Source organism: Alosa alosa, chromosome 5, assembly GCF_017589495.1.
Source record: "Alosa alosa isolate M-15738 ecotype Scorff River chromosome 5, AALO_Geno_1.1, whole genome shotgun sequence".
Classification (NCBI taxonomy): domain Eukaryota; kingdom Metazoa; phylum Chordata; class Actinopteri; order Clupeiformes; family Clupeidae; genus Alosa; species Alosa alosa.
This window is the reverse complement of record NC_063193.1, coordinates 1,610,917-1,631,952: the sequence shown is the minus strand read 5'-3', so window position 1 is coordinate 1,631,952 and position 21,036 is coordinate 1,610,917. Positions and strand designations below refer to the sequence as shown.

The window sequence follows — 21,036 nt, the reverse complement described above, 5'->3', positions numbered from 1 at the left end:
ACAGAGAATCACAGGCTCAGTCCCTGCCTCAGTCATTGCAAGCGCCTCTGATTTATTAATCACCACTATGTGGATACTGTTTTTAGAATTGATTTAGATTAAGTGTTAGTATAATTTGTCATTTTGTTATTTGTATTTTAGTATATTTTTATATATTGTATTAAGTGTTAGTATAATTTGTATTTTAGTATATTTAGCATATTCTTTATCTTCTACTGTCCTTACTGCTTAGTTGTGTTTTTATATTATATACTTTAATTACTCTTCTGCTGTTAAAGAATGTGTTTGTCTTGTATGTATGCTGCTGAGACCTTGAATGTCCCCTGGGGATCAATAAAGTCTGTCTATCTATCTATCTATCTATCTATCTATAATAATGACATGAAGAACAATATCATTGGGGATCGCTTTCAGAGTGATTTTGAGAATGATAAAAAAGCTAACAGCCAATCACATTTAGCCTTCACATTCATTAACACAAGGAGAGACTTTGCTTATCATTGGTCAGTGTGAAAGCTTTTATCGTTATGGTTATTGTTATTGTTCCTGGTGTGAACGGTCCTTTAGGCACATAAGAAAATCTACATTGTTCTAAACCATTTCTGTATCATTTTCACTGTCTGCTTCAGGTCATTATCTTGCTGGAAAATAAATATTTTTCTAGCAGACTGAATCAGATTGTCGTCAAGGATTTCCTTTGGATGAACTTCAGTCGATATTTAATATGAGCTTCTCCACTCGCCAAAAATGCTTTGACTGGTGAAGAACTTGGACAATAGTTGCTGTTGAGAGAAAGTGGAATAGAACATGTCCAATATTCCAATATGTGGTTTAATGTTCTGCATGATGTCCAATATGTTCTGCATTTCTCATCAGTGGGTCACTTTGATACTAAAAGTATGATTCTATGTAATGACTGTATGATATCTGTACTGTCCCTGTGTATATCTGTGTGACTATGTATTTAGATAAGCGGGAATATTATGACTTTGCAGCATTTCACTGTTCTGCATGGCTGCGTCAGTAGCCACCTGCTTCGGATTGCCAGGTTGTCACTAATCAGAGTCTGATTCAGTGTAGTTCACGTGAGATGGGATGACCAACGCCATCTCCCGTCAGCCTGGAAGGATACTTAAACCCAAACTATTTGTCTAGTGAGAGCAGCTGATGGATCTTTAGGTGAAGTCATGCTGTCTCTCGCTTGATGCGCATCATTGTAAATAAACTCTGTTCCTGATACTCTGTTCTAACTCTGTTCCTGATTCCTAACATTACTTTGTAGAAATATGCTTTCACTTTGCCATGAAAGAGTAAATGTATAAAAGTACACTGTAGGTAGGGCTGGGCGATATGGACCAAAACTGATATCCCGATATTTTGGGGCTGATTGGCGATATACGATACGATATTGATATTTCAAACAGAAAGAGCGAAGTGCTTCATATATTCACTCAACACAACAATTATGACAACACAGCCAGTTTTAATTATATTCATTTTAGACTGCTCTAACATAAATGTGCAAAAAAGTGTAAACAATAACATAGGCCTACAATAGGCATAGGCTCCAGTTGCTCTGATAAAGCTGTGCAAATAACAAAAGACCAAAAGTTGACCCTGACTGACAACGCAGGCCTACATTGTACTGCACAATGCAATCGGCTATTTTTGGGCACAACAATATTGAAAAAGCCTGCAGTTTTGTCACACAATGCAGTTTTTTACCCGTAAGGGTTTGATAGGGCCTAAATGACAAGCAAATGTAAACTATGATGGCCTAGACATGTTGCTATCAACAACAAAAATAGTTTTAAACAATTAGGCTACTTAAACAACGTAACTGAGTCACTCATCAAGAGTGTGATAGACGCTACCGTCGTTTTGTGTGCGTTCATTTTGCATGTTCGGTTAAGTAAGAAAAATCCCTATGCACGATTGAATGGGGTTTCAGGAATCATAAAAAATGATGCCCTAACTGCTCGCGAGTCGCGTTCATATCCTCTTAATAAAATCAGCGTGTAGGTTGTCTCCCTGAGGACTTTAGATCTGCTACTGTATATCGCTAAACGCAAGCATTCATCAGTGTATTTAAATTAGCTAGGCTATGTACCAAAATGACATTTTACCTAGAGTCGAAGAGCTGTAGCTGCTAAACAGTGTTGTAACTTAAAGGGACACTTGGCAACTATTTCAACGTAATAAACCCGTTTAGAAATCATTCGGATGGTTAAATGACCTGTTCGGTGAAAATGGTGACTTTCCCCCGCCCTACGCGTCCCCAGGCGGAAAACCAACCTTGCAAACATTAAGACTTACCGTCCCGAAAGAGAAGTGAGAAACAAGAAACTTCGTTTTTAAATCGTGTTTCTTACCTCATAACATCCACATGGTTCTGCCAAACTTATGCTAACCGTTAAGCTAGCTTGTAAACAAATCCATGTGCTTTATCGTTACCTTTTCCCACAATTTGAAATAGCATAATGCACAATTTCTCCAGCAGAGGGGGAAATCCTGCCAAGTTTCCCTTTAAATCTGCGTGTACAAAACCGCTTGGAGCTCCAGTGGAATTTTGATTTCACAACTAGAATTCTCGGTCTAGCCGTTGATGTGCCGACGGAATAGGCATCAGCACCAACCTCTGATCAAGGTAAACAAAATCTGACTCCGTGTCATCATGTTTGAAAGTTTGTAGTGCTGCGAGGGAGAACGTGCACACAAAAAGGGGCCAGTTGAGCAGAGCTGCGGCTATCTGAATGGTCTGAACACAGAAGAGCAAGTGGCTTTGATAAAATGGCCCATTATTTGACATTATACCGGTATTACGATATTGTCTCAACTACATATCATTTTCAAAAATGTATCGGTCGTAGTCGTAATACAGATATATCGCCCAGCCCTAACTGTAGGTGTATAGGCTATACTTAAAACAGTGATATCTATTTGGACCACCGATTAAGTTGGATACCCAAATCAGTAGGGATGGTTGTGATCAAACTTGTCTATTTTCATATGCTTTTGTCCAAAACAATAATTTACAGATAAAAACGGAATTTAAAATGCACATTAACAGTATATACTGTAGATACTGGGGGTGTGAATCTCTCGTTAAAGACGATACGATTCACATCTAGATACATGGGCACAATTCGATACAAGAAAAGATACATGTTCATAAAAAAACGATTCAGTACGATTCGATGCGATGCGATTCAATGCAGTTCGATGCAGTTGAAGAATGGAAAGCATTCTGCATCCCTGCAGCGCATAGTGAACACAGCTGGAAGGATTATTGGTGCCTCCCTCCCCTCCCTGAAGGACATTTACATTTACTCGCAAGGCAACCACAATTGTGAGTGATTCAAGTCACCCCGCTCACAATTTGTTTGATCCACTGCCCTCTGGGAAGAGGTACAGAAGCCTGCGCTCCCGCACCACCAGACTCACCAACAGCTTCATACACCAGGCTGTTAGGATGCTGAACTCTCTCCCCCCTCCACCCTCAGCCACATAACATCCTGGACTTTTGGACCCACAATGGCTGCCTTGCACTACTCCACTTGTACACTTGCACACTTTGCAACTTGTTGTTGTTGTCCTGAAAACACTTCTGAACACACTTCTGCTGCTCTTACATAACTTGCACCACTATGCCACTTGCATACTTAGGTCAAACAGAACTACCTCAGCCATTTATTGGTCTGACTTTTGCACTATTATATTGACGGTCTACTGTATGCACAATTGCAACCAAATTTTGCTGCTCTTATTTCTTCATTGTATGTGCCTTCTTATTTACTTTTTATATTGTTTACTTGAATATTACGTTTGTCTGTGGACCTAATTGGTTAAAATATGTCTTGTCTCCACCGTGGGATAGTGGGAAACGTAATTTCGATCTCTTTGTATGTCTTGACATGTGAAGAAATTGACAATAAAGCAGACTTTGACTTTGAAAAACAAGAGTAAAAACTGTCAAACAAACGACCGAGTGCGAGTTGTCACGTGCTTAAGTTGCAGTAGATGTATGGGTAATGAAGTCCTTTGACAACTTTGGGCAATGAATGTCGCCCAAAACGAACTGCATTACCCACAAATCCGTGCCACGTGTAGTTTCAAAACAGGAAGTGGGATGAACGCGCTGCTTGCAACGTAAATGAGAGTCTGAGTGAGCAGAAAAGATTGTGAACCTATTCGTAACAAGTAAATCATTATAACGACCAGTTCATTTCAGTTTTATTCCGATACGGGGCTTCACATATCGATGTAGCCGTATCTTACACGTTAAAAACGGATACCGATATGTATCGGTTAATCTTTACACCCTCTAGTAGATACCTATTTGCTAATCGCTAAATCACTGTCAGAATCAATGTTATCGTTCAACAAGAGGATGTGATTAGATCCTTCTCAGAGATCATCTGAGTTTCTGATATTTGGTATAAACCTCACTGGAAAATGTATTTTCAAATTGCATGAAAATTGCACATTGAATTATCAACTACAAAATGACCTTACTTTTTGATTAGGCAGGCCAAATTATGTCCATATTGTACAAGTACAGGGTTGCTATCAAGTAATTTTAAAGAACAAACTATTATGAATAAATAAGTATCAATAAATTTGAGTTCTTACCTGGAGAATCCAAAACGCTGGTGCGTTAAAAAACTCAGCGTGAATTCCAGTCCAGAGAACAGAAATAGGTATGTGAAGTACACCATGCCCAAAACTTTAAGGTTCTTCATTTCTGTTGAATACCAAACACAAGAAAAGTGTAAATCTATATACTGTATGTATCAGGCAATAACAGTAATCCTCCAATTACCTCCTTTCAAAGGTCTGACTGAAGAATTGATACTCTTAAGACCTTTTCTCACACATCTCTACATAGCACATCTCTACATAGCCCCTAACTATTACAGTATCTGATAATATGTTGATCATTTTTAGACTGCAATATACAATATATTTTGTCTTACTCTGGACTGAGGATGAAACATCTGTCCTTGTAATGGCTGTGAAGTTGAAAAGTGCCACTGGGTTAAGAAGGTCTCCAGGCCCCTGAACCACTGAGTTAATGTCATTAACCTATGTCAAAGTAGAAAGCATTAATTCACAAACCTCACAATAATCTTTACAAAAATGAAATAGTTTGAATCTAGATTGGTAGATACTTCGGAAACTGAAAAGTGTGATAAAAATTCAGGTTGTGGAATGATCACCTCACTGAGAAACCTGGAGCTCATTAAATAATTGTATTTGAATTATAGAGTAAGACTTTGAATTTGCAATTGTCAGTTTGTGCTGCTTCACCCTCATGATCTGTAGCAATGTCAAAACCTCTGTCACTGTAGTCCTCAGTGACAATGAAATACAATGAACAGTGAAGTTACATTTAAATTAATTTAAAGTACAATTTAATCTAAATCTAATGGATTTATTAATTGAACATGCTACATTTGCATTCCATGGCATTTTCATTGTGAAGGAACCTTTTATTTCAACCTCATACAATTCCAACACCATTTACTTCAAGGGCCCTATTAGGACAGTCTAAAGCGCATGGAGTCTGCTTGTGAGACCGTATGGAACAGTCATTCCACTAAACCATGCTAACCATTACTAAAACCTAGCATAGTATAGCTTTCACGCATTTGCACTAGTCTATTATTTGAACTCATTGGCAAAGTGAAACTAACTTCACTGTGGTGTCAGTCTAAACAAAGACAAAACAGTTATACACAGTAAGTTACTTTCACTATTGACTGACAATGGATTACTATCGAAAACAGGAGTAGTTGCTTTTATCTTGTGACAGTGCATCTTCTGCTGTGCTCCATATGTGTGTCTCACCTCTCCTCTAATCACTTTTGACCTTCATTACCAATTTGCAAATGATGGTGAATAACTACTCATCGTGTAATTTGTAATGTATTTCATTATATCTTTATTCTTATTATATCTCCCATTGTAATTGTGTAATTTGTAATGTTTTGCATTGACGTACGCTGGTTCGCGTTCATGGATGATAGAAGGATGGTGTGTTGTGCACCCGCCAATATGACTGTTGACAATACGCTCTTAAAATGGAAATAAGCCCCAGGACTTTATTGTGTTATCCTGACTTTTTTTTTTTTTATGTTTGGTGCAAAGCTGTATCATATTTTAGAACGAAAAGGGTCGAATAAAAAAATTAAAACCAAATAACATATAAACAACTCGCCATAGATTTCTGACCAGTTTTCTCTTGGTCAGTGGCGAAATGCATTTTAGGTAGTGTACAATAGCGATTTTAGACAATGCGCTAGGCCACTTCCTAGGTTGTTAGTTACCACACCCCTGGGCACATTATTTAAAAAATAGACGTGCAAAATAAGAAAATAATTTGAGTTGAAAAACTTTGCGCCGGGTGGAAAACTTGTTTTACGCCATTCGCCAGGGTGCAAAATAGGGTCCTATGTGTGTTTCATTCGCCACTATTTACTTCAAGTGCATTTAATCTGACAGTTTTTTCTTTCAGGTCGCACATTCACCTATTCATCATATGCTCCACCCAGCTCTAATCCATTGGCACGATTATAAATGCTTGCCAATACGGTCATAGCCTGAGTGCAGCCTAATGTTTCCCTAATGAACGCAGGGAAAACACATCCAGTTGATGAACTACAACACTGTTAGAAGGCCTACTGTAGTCTGAACATCCCTTATGAATGTTTGGAACAACTTGAAATTCTTGGTTTTCTCTACCACTCTAAGCTTCTTTTTTAGAAAGGGTAGCTTAGTCGTTGCTAAACCACCATGGTACGACACAGCTTTTGTTAAAATAACGACACTCACAACTGTAGAAAAGCATTGTTGTTCGAAAATAGCAAGTTCAGTCGTTCAAAACACAGTCCAGTGTTAATTATGTCCTGCTATACGTTAAGGGCTAAAAATTAATTAGTCCTACACATTTACTAGAGTATCTATAGGGCTACATCATACAGGGGCGGAGCTTGAGGGGGTGCGGCACGCCCCCCGCCCCCACCTCCGGGTAAGGTGGGACGGGCCTCTCCCACGGCACAAGGCCGGAGGAGCTAAGATCATGCAAACGGTTTCTTTTCAATCATTTTCATCAGAGTGGGACGTATTAGGCTTATACAGTGGGCATCGCTTTCAAATGACCACTTAATTCGCGCATTACGCGGCGTGAAGCTGCGTGAAGCTTTAGTACCACTTTCAGCCACTGTGCGTCGCTCTGCCACTGTACATCGCTCTGCCTGCCGTCCCTTACATAATTGTTGCCGAGAGTAATCCCAGCCTACGAATTCAATAACAAAATAAATCAGGCATAATTAAACATTACCTCGATTTAGGCTACTTGGGTATGGCTTAAGGCTTGACTACACGAAAATCGAAATTTGCTGTCTACATTATTGTCAGTGTTGGGGTTAAGCATAACTACAAAATCAAAACAGTGGTGTGATAATTGAGCCAGTAGAAAATAACTGTTCAGAATTAATCTGTAGCCTTGGGTAGGCTTCTGCAGAAAACAATGTTGTTGCCGATTTAATACTATCTGGCGGCGTTTTTTAACAGGCTACTTTAATAGAGGCTTAGACAACTATGACCCACGTTTTGGTTTCGTAAATTAATTTGGCCTACTTCTTGACTGCAATGTAGTCAATTGACTGCTTGACATGTCATTTTTATTTTTCTGTACAATAAACAATTACATCTGCTTATGCCGCAGAATTACATTCATATTTGGCTGACTGCAGGCAGCGCCACTTCCCTTCCCCATATTCCAAGATTAAGATAGTATGAAGTGCTTTTTGTAAAAAATAGTTAAAACGAATAGCTATTTGCAATTTGACAAAACACTGGTCCTCATTTTGCGAAATGCGGGGACGATATGAGCCTGTTGCATTTAGTTAGTCGCGATAATGTTTGAAAACCACTGGCTCGTAATCACAATAATTTAACACACGACAGTTGGATAACCTACTTCATCATGTCCCCATGCCTACATTTTTGTGAGTAACATAGAGATCGTTAAAAACAATAAAGTATGGCTCTCCGTTTGGGACATCGAAAACTTATATTTTGAATAGACTACCGTCGAAGATGCTGACTTGCAAAAGCCTCGGGATAACACGTTATCTCCACTATCATCAGTCATGACCCTTGATCAAAGTGGGGAATGAAATAAAAGTTTGAGAACCACTGGCTTAACAAGTTACCTACAGTCCAGAACACAGAATCTGTTGCAATATTCTGATGATCGGCGATGATATCGGCAAATGTTTGTTTTCCAAAGTAAGAATTTCACTTCACCATGCACCTTTGACAATACCTGGCCTACCTGGTATCATTACAAACATTATTCTGTGTCCTAAAACTGGCATATTTTATGGCATTGTGTCATGTAAGTTCGTTGCAAAATCTAGAGAAATGTGTGAGGTGGTCAGCGGGGGACAATTGAGACACACATTGGATTGTGTTATTACTTGAACACTCCACACTATCCACAGCTGTGGTAGGCCTATCAGGGGCAGGAGGATTACTGTCAGCGCAGGCTTTATATAAAATTCTTCAACAGAAGGCCTCGAATGTTGTCTTGTTTGTGGAGCTTTGCTTCGGCTTCTGTAATTTCGGCTTCATTGAAAATGAGGGCTTCCCTCAATGACCCTCGAGAATAAATAAAGGTTGAATGAATGAATGAATGCAGGCTTGCCCAAAATAAAGGCATGTGGTTTGGCGCAGCCTACAGTAAATAACAGACCCGCCAGAATAATGCGTTATGATGCTTTTACGAGCAAGATGTTTTGGTACCCTACGCACACTGCATGTTCTTAAATAACAATGATCATCAGTTATATTCGACCATTAATTTGGGTAAATGGGCAAGCGTGACCACCTTGATTGGCTGATTGGCTGATGATTGTAACGCGGGCATGATTCCAAACACCTCCCTTACGATGATGAATGACAGGTCTCAGAATGCGGCGCTACACAAGGACGGAAGATGATGAATAACTGGGGTCGTAGGCTATTCACAAAGGCTTTTTTATCTTACTACTAGGAGTAGGCTACTCTCAAAATCGTGAATTACTTTTTGTAAAAATTTTAAAGTTGGAGTTTTCTCTTAAAAGTTATTCACAAAGCCTTTCAGACAACTCCTAAACTAGAAGTGAGTCTTCGTGGCTATGGGTGACGTCATTACTCATGCACGAGCTTGACTGAAGTGACCACGTTGATTGGCTGACGATTGTAACGCGGGAATTCCAAACACCTCTCTTCCGATGATGACTGACAGGTGACAGGTCAGAGAATGCGTGCGCTACACAAGTAGTGCGAAGGACGGAAGATGATTAATAACTGAATAAAAAGGCCTAGCCTAAATGAATAAAGAGTAAGGCAAAACAAATAGCTTAGTAGCCTAATGAAACATGGGCCTATGGATTGATGCAGTAGCCTACCTTTGCAACATTATTAAATGAATCTGTCACCATATCCCTAGGCTACGTTTGCAAAGAGGAGAACATTTTAATTTGATTCACAATGAAACGTTATATTTCATTTACATGTTAACAATGAGTAGTTTTGGTTGTTGTTGGTGGGTTATTGCATCCCTTTTATGAATGCAACATTGTTCGTTGCGATTGGAAGCTCCTGTTGCGCATAGGCTATTTCAAAACATTGCAACGTAAAATGCCACAAAAAAGCTGTTTATGAATAGGTCTTAGTGAGTTAGGAGTCCTCTCGACTTAAGCTGTCCCAGACTTAGGTGCTACATTTAGGTCTAAAATGCTTCGTGAATTACTTTTTGTGTAAAAATTAGGAGTCCTGAAGTTAGGAGTGACACGCCCATTATTTTTAGGAGTTGCTCCTAAATTCGCCAGTTAGGAGCTACTTTTAGCCTTAAAATTCTTTGTGAATCTGACCCCTGAATAAAAAGGCCTAGCCTAAATGAATCAAAGGCAAAACAAATAGCCTAGTAGCCCAATGAAACATACGGATTGATGTAGTACCTTTGTAACATTATTAAATTATTCTGTTACTATGCCTACGTTTGCAAAAGAGAACATTTTAATTTGATTCACACTAATATTACATTTAATTTACATGTTGACAATGATTAGCCTAGTTTTGGTTGTTGTTGGCGGCGTTATTGCATGTTAGTTATGTCAACAATGCAAAATTGCTTCCTCATGATTGGAAGCTCCTGTAGCTGCATAGGATTTCAAAACCGCAGGTTTGTGAATAGGTCTGTGAGTAAGGAGTCCTCTTGACTTCTTTTAAGCTGTCAGAGGTGGGAAGGTGTGATTTTTGGGGAAGGGCCGGATTAACTGGGCAACAATTGTCGGATGGCCCCCTTCCCCAGCCAGCGTGAATCGGGTGGTTAGTTAATAGGCCTATCGTGAAGATTTTTCCTGCCATCTAAGACACGAAGCATCTGTGAGGCCAAGCCTCACCAAGTAGCTCGTTTGTTTACAACTAACATTCCATTTAATTAAACTGCTTTATAGGCTATGCGAAATAGTTTTCAACATTTTGAATATTAGTGTCGGGTGAATTGAAATGTTCTCAAAGTAGCCTTATGGCTGAAAGCTGCTTGGGACCCCGTCAAGCAATATAACCATACAAAGCGGCTTCCTGCACTCATTGTTTCAAAGGAGTAATTTTGGCTTTGTCAGAACTGAAGAGCTGTGGACGACACGCACGGTATGCCCAATGAAAATAAATTGACGCAGCGCAACACAACACAACACAGACCCGCTTATCTGCGTCAGTCACTGACATGAGCGAAACACAGAACCCGCTTCTCTCACGGCAGTCACTGACAGTAACCTAGAATAAATGCATGGGGAAAAACACTTCCCCATGACAAAGACATCGTAAAACACTGAAAGTTAATATTTTGTCACTAGCAACATTCATCTGTCCTTTGTCAAATGTATTATGTTCCAAGTACCCTATCGTAATTCTGCTTCATAAAGTTGAACAAATACATTTGCTTATTTCACAGAAAAAAATATAAATAGCCAGTCTACAGTGCAGAGTTGGTAAGTTATGGTAGGCCAACCTGCAGTGAACATACAAACAGGGGAAATTATTTCTCTTGCAGCTGAGTAGCCTCAGGTGCGCGTGGGCTATAAGGCCGAACATGCAAGCCAATGAATTGTGCTCTCCGACAATGAAGCCGTTAAACTTAAATAGGTTAACATCACTCTAAGTTAAGCCTTCAAGCAAGGAAAACGATGATTTGAAGACATCTGTTTAAGTTGGAAGGGCAAGGGGTAGCAACAGGGCAACACAGAGACAGGCCCGATGGCAGGGCTGTTATGAGAGTATTAAAATATGGGATATTCTACGGAAAACATTAAAAGCGGCAAGACAGCGGTTAGAAAGTTAAAATACGTGATAAACACGGAAAAAGTTGGCATGCATTGTTTCGGTCCCCGTGCACAGGGATTTTTTGTCATACTATTAATCACATATGATTATTTGTGAAATTGTGCAAACAGGCGCAACACATTTGAAAAGGAAGTAATGGTAGCATGCAAGCTCACGGGAAAGATTGATTTAAGAACGTTATCACAAAGTGTGTGGCTGTGGCGCGGGCGGAAGACAATTGGCAGGGGAGGGCAGGGGCGTCGCTAGCTATTTAAAACATTCGGGGCTAGAGCCCAGAAGTTAGAGTTTTTTTGTCCGGGGGTTCGGGGGTTTCTCCCCCGAGAGATTTTGAAAATCGTGCTGATGAACATGCAATTTTAACCTACTTTGAGAATGAAAAGGAAGGCCAATCGTAATGACACGTCACGGTATTCTGAATATTTTGATGTTTAAAGACCGTGTAAGGAGAACCAGGCGTGCGTACCATCAGGCTACTCAACAGCGAGAGAAAATTTCCCTTGTGTGTGTGTGTATTCACACCAAATCGGCCTACCATACCTTCCCAACTATGCACAGTATCCCATTAGCTGCATGCCATCAGGCTATTTACCATTTTCTATTACGTAAAGTTAGTGAACACATTATGTTTTGAGCAGGGAGAGAATACGATGCAGCCATAATAGGCTACTTGTTGTTTTCTTTTACTTTCGGCTATCTATATGGTTATCAGCACACAATGTTGAGCTAATTCACTCAATACTCATCATGGATATCACAAGTTTTAAACAACGAAAACAGAAAGGATGGAGGCAGCAACGCTAGGAGTTATACAAGAACAAGGTAGGCAATTGGTGTGCTTGTCAGAACGTTAGACTGCACTAAAGCCATTCGTCACGTTACGCTAGAACAAAACTAAAGGTAGCCTTTAGCCTGTATAGGGCTGTATCAAGTTGTCCAAATGAATAGGTCATTGTAGGCGTTGTCGTTGTATTATTGCATGTGGATGTTGTTATGCTATGTAGGCTACTTTTTGCTGACTGACCAATGCACGGACCTAAAGCGGACAAATATTGTTCACGAGTGAATTATTTCTTTTTTCGGGGCGCACCATAGCATTAATTCCTGCAGAAGCCCCTGAGGAGAACGTCTCTTCTGCCAAAGTGCACCACATACAACACCCCAAATATCACATTAAAATAGCCTGTAGAATAAACATCGTCATGCACCTCTGTCGCACTTGACAGGTGTGGCGTTAGATCTCGGGATAAACATTTGGGACGTCATCCCCTTCAATTAATGGGCTATGGGTGCCTTGAAAGCAATGCATTTGGGTTGTATATCACGAACTTTTGCCCAAAGAAAAAGTTCCATTCTGTCAAAATCAAGCCCAACATGCATTGCTTGGAAGCCCCCTCAAACGAGGTCAGGTTTATTTACTGCGCATGTGATTCAATAGTAAATCACGATATATTGAAACTGAGCTGATCGAAATGTCCTCCTGGGTTGCGGGAGATGATGACACACTGAAGAGTTTCCACTTCTTGTCCCTGCTCTGCCCTTTTTTTTCTCTAAATAAACTTCTAATATCCATTTGTCCTTATACACTTATTTCGCTAAGGCTAGTTAGTAGAAGCACGAAACAGCAATGCGTAATAGCGTAGAGGAGAATTGAAATTGCAACATTTTGCAATAAATGATTCTAAACCTGCCCAGATCACGTCAGATTGTCTTGCGCTGCTGTTAATGCACACAATGGACACAAAACACAAAAGTCTCTTCTACGGGGCTATTTATTTCATTCACGATTAGAGTTTTTGTTGTTGTTGACGGCCCATAGATCCGGGGCTATCCCCAGAGGATCCGGGGCTATAGCCCCGAATGCCCAGGTCTAACGACGCCACTGGGGGAGGGTCATGTCTTTTTTAACAATTCTGTCGGAGGGTCATTGAACAATTTCTAGCAGACAAGAGAGGGTCATGCAACTTCCAACTGAAGCACTCAAAATTCCTCCGGTGGCCCCTTCAATAAATAACGATCAGTCCCTAGATTGCTGCTGGGCTATATGTCTTGGTTCTGTTAACAACTCATTGTCAAACGCATAGCCTATCTCGCGGTTGCATCCATTACAAACAAACATGCACTGTGAACATCTGGGATTGGGGAGAGCACTAAATGCTCTACTGAATAAGCACGAAGTCAAACCTTTAAATGAAAAACACTCTTTAATAATCCAAAAAAATAAACCGCTAATGAAGTAAACTTGACCATCAAAAATCGTTTATCGCTTGTAACTCCGTGATACCAGGAAGTAACAGGAAGGCATTTGGCTGAGCAACGGAGGTTAATATGCTCCATGTTTTGTCCAAACTGTCTATCATCGTTGCACTCGGAGAAAACCGGAATGTTTCATTCGTCCCCGTTTCAATCGTCCCGGTTGTACCTACTCAAAACGCAGATAGAACCTTATTATTGTAAGGTAGCGAAATAGCGTTCAGCATGATTCATGCCCAATTAATTCCCCCTGTTAAAGTGTTCGCCTTTGTAGTTTGGTTTCGTGATAGCCTATGATAAACGGCTTATGGCCAAATATGTGAAAACGTTAAAATACAGTAGGCGATAAACCCGGAAAAAGTTGACAGTGATTTTTTCATAATCAGTTTTGGAGGGTCATAGAAAAATGTATTGCTGGTGAGGGAGGGTCACGTCTTTTTGGACTAATGCTCCCAAAACTCCTCCGTAGCCCCTTAAATAAATAACGAACAGTCCCTAATGAAGTAAACTTGTGACCATCAAAAAATCGTTTATCGCCTGTAACTCCGTGATAACAGGACGTAACAGGAGTTTGGCTGAGCAACAGAGGTTAATACTCTATATTTTGTCCAAATGATGTCTGTCTATCATCGTTGCCCTCGGAGAAAACCAGAATGTTTAATTTGTCCTGCGTCTCTACGGCTGCAAACGGGATTCACTCGCAGTTAACCAAATATTTCTTTATTAGGGCAGGGCAGGCATATTTCTGGCTATTACATTATTTCTAAACCAGTCTGCTAAAGTCTGTAGTGAAGTCTGTGTAGGGTTTTCCAGGCTCCATTTCTTTTTACGAGACACCCTGCTCACTTGAGCCATCTACCGGTTGTTTGGGTTGTTGCAGCATCTCACTGGAAAAATACAAATTAAAGTCGCGTGATACCGCGTGATCCCACGCGCGGACCGCGAGTGAAGCTGGCCAAATCGAAGCACTGCCCACTGTAGGTTGCCCCAGTCAGGACGAGTTATGACTCACAGTTGCTGAAAAGTTTTGAAATTTACTTTGATGATTTAGTAGGTGTAAAATATTGAATAAAATGTTCTGCTGTATGACTGGCTTTATTTTAACTCTCATATTGAACTTTACGACGTGCAAATTTACAAAATTGGATCGTCTCCTACAGGCGTCAATGAGAGAACACTTACACTTACACGATTTTGGTTTCGATTTTCTAATTGGAGTAAGTCTTTGTGACCAGGGCCGGCGCTAGCCATTTGGGTGCCCTAAGCACAAATGCTTGGTGGTGCCGTTTCACTAATTGCAGTTTCACCAACAGATGTCGCCCTTGGCCTAGTATGAACCTCTTGGAAATGGCCGCATAGAACAACAACTAGTAAATTTATCTAAAGCTGTCTAATTTGGCAAAATCATATCATGTTCAGTTGCAGGGTTTTTCCAAAGTTCACCTTACCAAGAGTTGTTCCCAATCATCATTTCATTACGTTGTGAAAGTGTCACTTGTAGCGTTACGTTTTCACTACACAATTAGATCGTTTGATAATTGATAACAAATGCCAAAAAAGCGTCCTGAAATGCAAAGCAAACTAGGCTAATAGGCTAAAGTTACCTGACTATATCTCTGATGGCTCAAAGAAATAGCAAACCCAGATTAAGCAAAATCAGAAATAGCATTGCTAGCTAGCAACCTGAGGAACGATTGCTAGTCTTATGCACCGATTGCTAACGTTAAAGGAAAGTGTTGAATTGCATTCAATAACCCATAAACCATATCCACAACGTAAAATAACTAGCTAAAATAACCAGCATCAAATCATTTGCAATGTAACACTTGAACATGAACATGGCTAGTAGGAGCTTACGTTACAAAGTGTATTGACGGTAGTAGTATTACCTGGCATAAGCATAGACATGCATACACGCAAGGGCTACAAAACTTTATTTATTTATTTAAAACATTGTCTTAACCGCAAGTGAAGCGCGAGCATCATCCCGCTGTCTCTTCTTTTTCCTTTTTTCCGCCCACTGGGAGGTGGGGGAGGGGGGCGCCAGAGGGAGACTGGAGAGAGGGCTGCACAGGAGATTCACCTTTTAGCCTATATTACTTTTGTATTGCTTTTGCATATTAACATAGACATATTTTATTTGTTATTAATACTAGTAGCCTATTGTGGTGATTTTTCACGACACAGATTTTTTGGTGCCCCCCCAGGCACTTGGTGCCCTACGCGCAGTGCGTGATGTGCATGTGCGGAGCGCCAGCACTGTTTGTCACAACACGTCATGATACATTTGATCATGTTTGATCGCTGTTTTGGTATGAAGTATCTTTTACGTAGCCTAATGAATGCGCTCTAGAAAGTGAAAGTAGCCTAACCTAGGTCTATATGCGCTGTCTGTGCACGTCCGCAATTGATTACGTTCCTCAAATGGAGAACACATCTATCCCATGGTATTTTTTGCCCTAAAATGCATGAAACATGCAAGTTCAAAATCCCGCCGGTAGCCACGTTACATGTCGGTTTCATATTTGCCTAGGCTACTAGCCTACAATAAATGAATTGAACGAACTCAACTGACAACAGGTATATCCACTGATTCGGTCATTGAGACTACAGAATGGCTACAGAATACAGTACAACAAACTTTCTGTCTTTCTGAAGTTTATTTTTGTATTCCGGGGTACAGTAGCCTAATTGCCTAATGTCTTGACAATAGTTTTTCTTACCGGCTTGCTGTTTAAACTGACTGCGCCGCTCTGTACTTTCCTGCCAGGTTTATGACGTAAACCGCATCTCGGCTCTGGCATTGCCTAAACTCATCGTGTGGGAAATCAGATTATCTGTCAATATTGGGCTTTGAAAGTAAGGGATATTTGCTCAGTAATAGTAGGCTACATTTTGTAACATTTATAGAAAAAGCGAGGGGAAGTTAAATTAGAAATTAGAATCGTTGGAAATTGAAAACACAAAAATATTATGTATAATGCAAATATATATAAATATATAATGCATAGACAGGAGGAGGCTGTAAGATCTACTAAGGCAGTGTCGCAGGCAAAACAGTGGGTGAACTGGGAAGGGGTGGAAAAAAGACGGATTAAATGGAAAGATCTATGGGGCATGGAAGCTGGTAAAATCAGATTTATGTTAGGTGCTACATATGATATGCTCCTATCTCCCAAGAATTTAAGTCAATGGTTTGGTGAGGATGATAAATGCATACTTTGCTCGTGTGTGGGCAGTCTCCACCATATCCTATCAGGATGCAAGGTAAGTCTCACCCAGGAGGCATTATACGATGGCGTCATAACCAGGTATTGAAATGTGGCAGCGGCAATAGAGGATAAAAGGAGAGAAGTCAATTCATTAGCAGCTAGTAAAGGGGTAAGGCAAATTAACTTTGTACGTCAGGGGGATAAACCTTTTTCCGCGAAGGCCAGGTGTAAAACCGGCCAGGTGTAAAACCGGCCAGTTGAAAAATGGGGCGGGCTGGGAAATGAAGGTTGATCTTGGCCAGCAGATGGCGGTACCTCCACATATAGTGAGTACTAAACTACGACCCGACGTAATTCTATGGTCGGATTCAGAGAAGATAGTTTACTTCATTGAACTCACTGTTCCTTGGGAAGACAGAGTGGAAGTGGCCAATGAGCTAAAGAGAGCTACATAAACTGAAATAGCAGAGGAGGCAGCTAAGCGAGGTTGGAGTGCACGATTAAGGCCTATTGAAATCGGTGCACGTGGGTTTGTGGTAGGTTGGTTAAGGGTATTTGGATGTTTGTTGTGGTAATATGGTGGCAGCATGGGGCGTAAGCTAACTGGCTAATTTGTTTTGTGTTTGTGATGGGGCCTAAGCTAACTGGCTAAGCTAACTGGCTAATTTGTTTTGTGTTTGTGATGGGCTGTGCCTAGGTTGATGGTTGGTTGGCCAGGGTTTTTTATGGCGATGGTTCAGTCCACATCAACGGGACGGACCAACCTAGCCAACCTTCACCATGCCTGGGCTGGTTAAGAGTATTTTGGGTACTGGATATTTCAATGTGGTAATATGGTGGCAGCATGGAGGGGAGTGTCTCCAGGACACTGGTTTCACTGTTAAGCCTTCATGAGGTGTCGTGGGCCTAACTTAACGAAACATCGGTGAATGAGGGTGCCCACTTGATAACCCCAATGACATGCCGCATACTATATACTGCTGTTGGATGGGCCATTTGTATTGTGCTTGTGACCATTTGTTGGCGGATTTGTGGGTAGTGTGCTTTTTAAAGTTAAACTTGAGCAGGGGCTTCTGAATGTGTTTTTACCTTGGATTTTGGCACAAGGGATTTTAACATCTAATCCTGTGTATTTGTAATGGGGCTTTTGAAAAGAGATTCGGGGCTTGAGCACCCGAAACCACCCCCTCGCTCCGCCAATGCAACCACCCAGCAGTAACTTCTGCATTCAGTGAGATTTGCACCGCCCTTATTTTATTTTTGACTCTTCCGTCCACCGTTGCAACCTCTGAGCTCATTCTCCAAGTTAAAGATCATTAAAACCACCATAGAGAATGAGAGAGCAAAGAAAATGGACATACACAGAGCATCGTGGGACGAGTTTTATGGGCGCAAGGCTCGTCGTATGCCCTTCAAATAGTGCTGCGTATTATTGTTGTTGTTTTATTATTAGGGGTCATGTAGCCTAATGTTTTTGTTGTTGTTCTCTTGGTTACACTTCATGTACGTTCGATGGACTTCAAAATTACATAGTTGCTCTCCGTGGCGCTGACGCTTGTAAGACCCGCTGTTGCGGACATAGCCTATGTTGTAAAATTATGTTATGATGAGTTTAATAAAGGGCCCGGTCATGTGCCCCGCCCCCGGCCCAGCTCTGACTTGTTCCGCCACTGACATCATACATAGTAACTATTGAGAATGAACAAACAAACTCAGAATGAATGTAAGAAAATGTTTCTGCCCTGCAAAGAGCACCTGAATGGAAACTCATGAAAGGTGCTGGGTACCCCTCTAGAACTTAAATGGGTACCCAGTACATTGAGGATTGACAAATAGAGGAATTCCAACATTATGTTACTTTAAAGGCTCAAGTGTTTGCATGTACTCTATTGGCAAGCTTACCTCATTGTCTCTGTGTAAAGTTTCTGGTAACATGGCAAAGATGAAAAACAGATCCGCCACAGAGAAAGCCAGGGCTAATAAAGCTGGTCCCTGATAAAACTCCTCAACTTCTTTAGTCCTTTGTGCAAAATAGGCACCCAGTATTGGTCCCAATGTGAATCCAAGGGAGAAGGCAACACCTATCATAGCCTAGTTAAACAAAATATGATATTACAGTTAAGGTGTTTAAAAGATGATTTTGTACAAATGATTTACAATACATTTGATAAAAGTAAAACAACAATAAGAAATTAAATAGTTTTACAAATGGTGCTTAAACAGAAACTTTTTGAATGTACCAAGGTGCTGGAAGAGACAGCACACGAACATGATTGGCTGGATCTGTGCTGTGCAGATCTGGCTATATGTGATGGATGTTTGCATTGTAACGTCCAGCTAGATTTGAACAGCGCTGCAAGAAGTTGAACGCACCCACTGATTTGAAGCGACAGAAGACAAGCTAAGGCTTCACAAACAGCCCTTGTTATAACCTCTTTGTACACTTTCAAAGTTTAGAATACTTCAATTTTGTTTATAGGGACCCTCTCCACATTACAACTGACGTGTAAGGCTATTTTGATTTTTGACAGTGCTTTAAAAATAGCATTTTTTTACGTGGCTCCATGCCCACTGCTACAAGCAACAGTCTAGCTCAAAATTCCTGTAATTTATGTCATTTTGCTCCCAAACAAAAGTCTGAACTTGTTATCTTCTATAAATAGACCCTAGGTTGTGTTTACAGCAAACCATCCCTTTAAGTCTTCGACCCTCTAAGTCTCTGTAGCTTGCATCATTTTAGTTTGCCTGCTTCAACTGTAAAACACTTTGAGTTTGAACCACCATTTAACCATAACATTATTGTTATTATTAGTATATTGCTTAATTTTGGCTTACCAACTTTAAAGAAAAAACTGTTTACTGTTAATATTAACTATTGTAAGGTTTATATTCTGTAAGACGCTTTGGACAAAAGCTAAATACAATAACCATAACAAACATATGAAAGGTAGAAAAGACACGGTTTCTCCCAGTTACTAACCATTCCTCGATTTCTAGCCTGTGGATTACGCTGATCAGCCACCATGGCTGTGCAGAGACTGACATTGCCTTTACAAATCCCACCGACAACACGAGACAGAAGGAAGATGCTGAAACTGTGAGAAAACACCCATAGGAGATAGGAGGTCATCACACCCACCTAAGAATATAATAAAACATATTTAAATGTATTAGGCATATAATATTAATCTTTTTACATAGTAGATTAATCATTAAACATACCATACAGTACACAGTAGGTTACATAAGGGAAAAAAAACTGTATATTGGAGGGAAAACACATGGGGAAAAAACAGTGGCTTGTAGGAAATACCGTCCAATGAGATAAATTAACACAAAGAAAATAGACATCATAAACTGCAGAGAACACATTAATTTCTACTTTCTGTAAAATTATTTGAAGTAGGACAATAATGAGAAAAAGGAAAATGAAGATCATGAAATTCAGTTTTTTTAATGTGTGGGGGACTTTTCTCGATGATTGAGACGGATGACGACACATTGTGCAAACTGAAGATCATGTGGAAGTGATTATAGGATGACTTGCTGACATTACAGGTAAAAAGATTCTTAGAAATTACATAAACGTGACTCATATGTAGGACTCATATTAGGCACACATGTCTTTCTATTTTGTAGGATTATGCATAGATAAATGTCATCTATGTAAGTCTGTACAGTATTTACATTCATGAGAAGCAAATGGTATGGTAGTCAGTCTATCCAGGATTTTGTACTGGTGTGATTACAACCATTAACGCAATATCAACCAATCCCCGCAAATTCTGGACAATTTGCAGTTTTGTCAACCACTGAAACCTTTCTGCAAATCTGACTCATCACTGTAGCTTCCAAACAGTACCTCACAAAATATTCAGCCAGATGGTTACAGACATCCTTCTGCAGACATCCACAAACACATATGTCTTACCAACAAACATAATAGCAAAGACATGTATTGTTTTTCTGCTGACCTGTCTTCAGCAATTTAAGTTATTCAACTATTCAACGTTTGAAATGTTTAGAAATCCGGCCAATTTTAACACAGAGCTCAGTTTATCATGTTCACAGAATACTCTAGGTCAGAAAAAACTTGAAAAAAATCAGTGCTGTCTGACGCGAGTTAGCGCGGTTACAAGTGCTTACAAGCTGCATTATGGGGGCATGTTCTAAACCA

General features: G+C 40.2%; 1 protein-coding gene across 5 annotated transcripts in view; it reads right to left on the bottom strand.

Annotated features, from left to right (window-relative positions):
• The window catches only part of mfsd10 (major facilitator superfamily domain containing 10), a 47,478-nt gene that overhangs the window by 15,924 nt on the left and 10,518 nt on the right, over positions 1-21,036 (bottom strand). For all 5 annotated transcript variants that reach the window (XM_048243147.1, XM_048243151.1, XM_048243148.1 and 2 more), the window contains exons 5-8: positions 19,840-19,998; positions 18,762-18,950; positions 4,977-5,085; positions 4,633-4,744 (exon numbers count right to left, since the gene is read on the bottom strand). In XM_048243147.1, the coding sequence (XP_048099104.1) occupies positions 4,633-4,744; positions 4,977-5,085; positions 18,762-18,950; positions 19,840-19,998 (569 nt within the window). The remainder of the gene's footprint in view (positions 1-4,632; positions 4,745-4,976; positions 5,086-18,761; positions 18,951-19,839; positions 19,999-21,036) is intronic.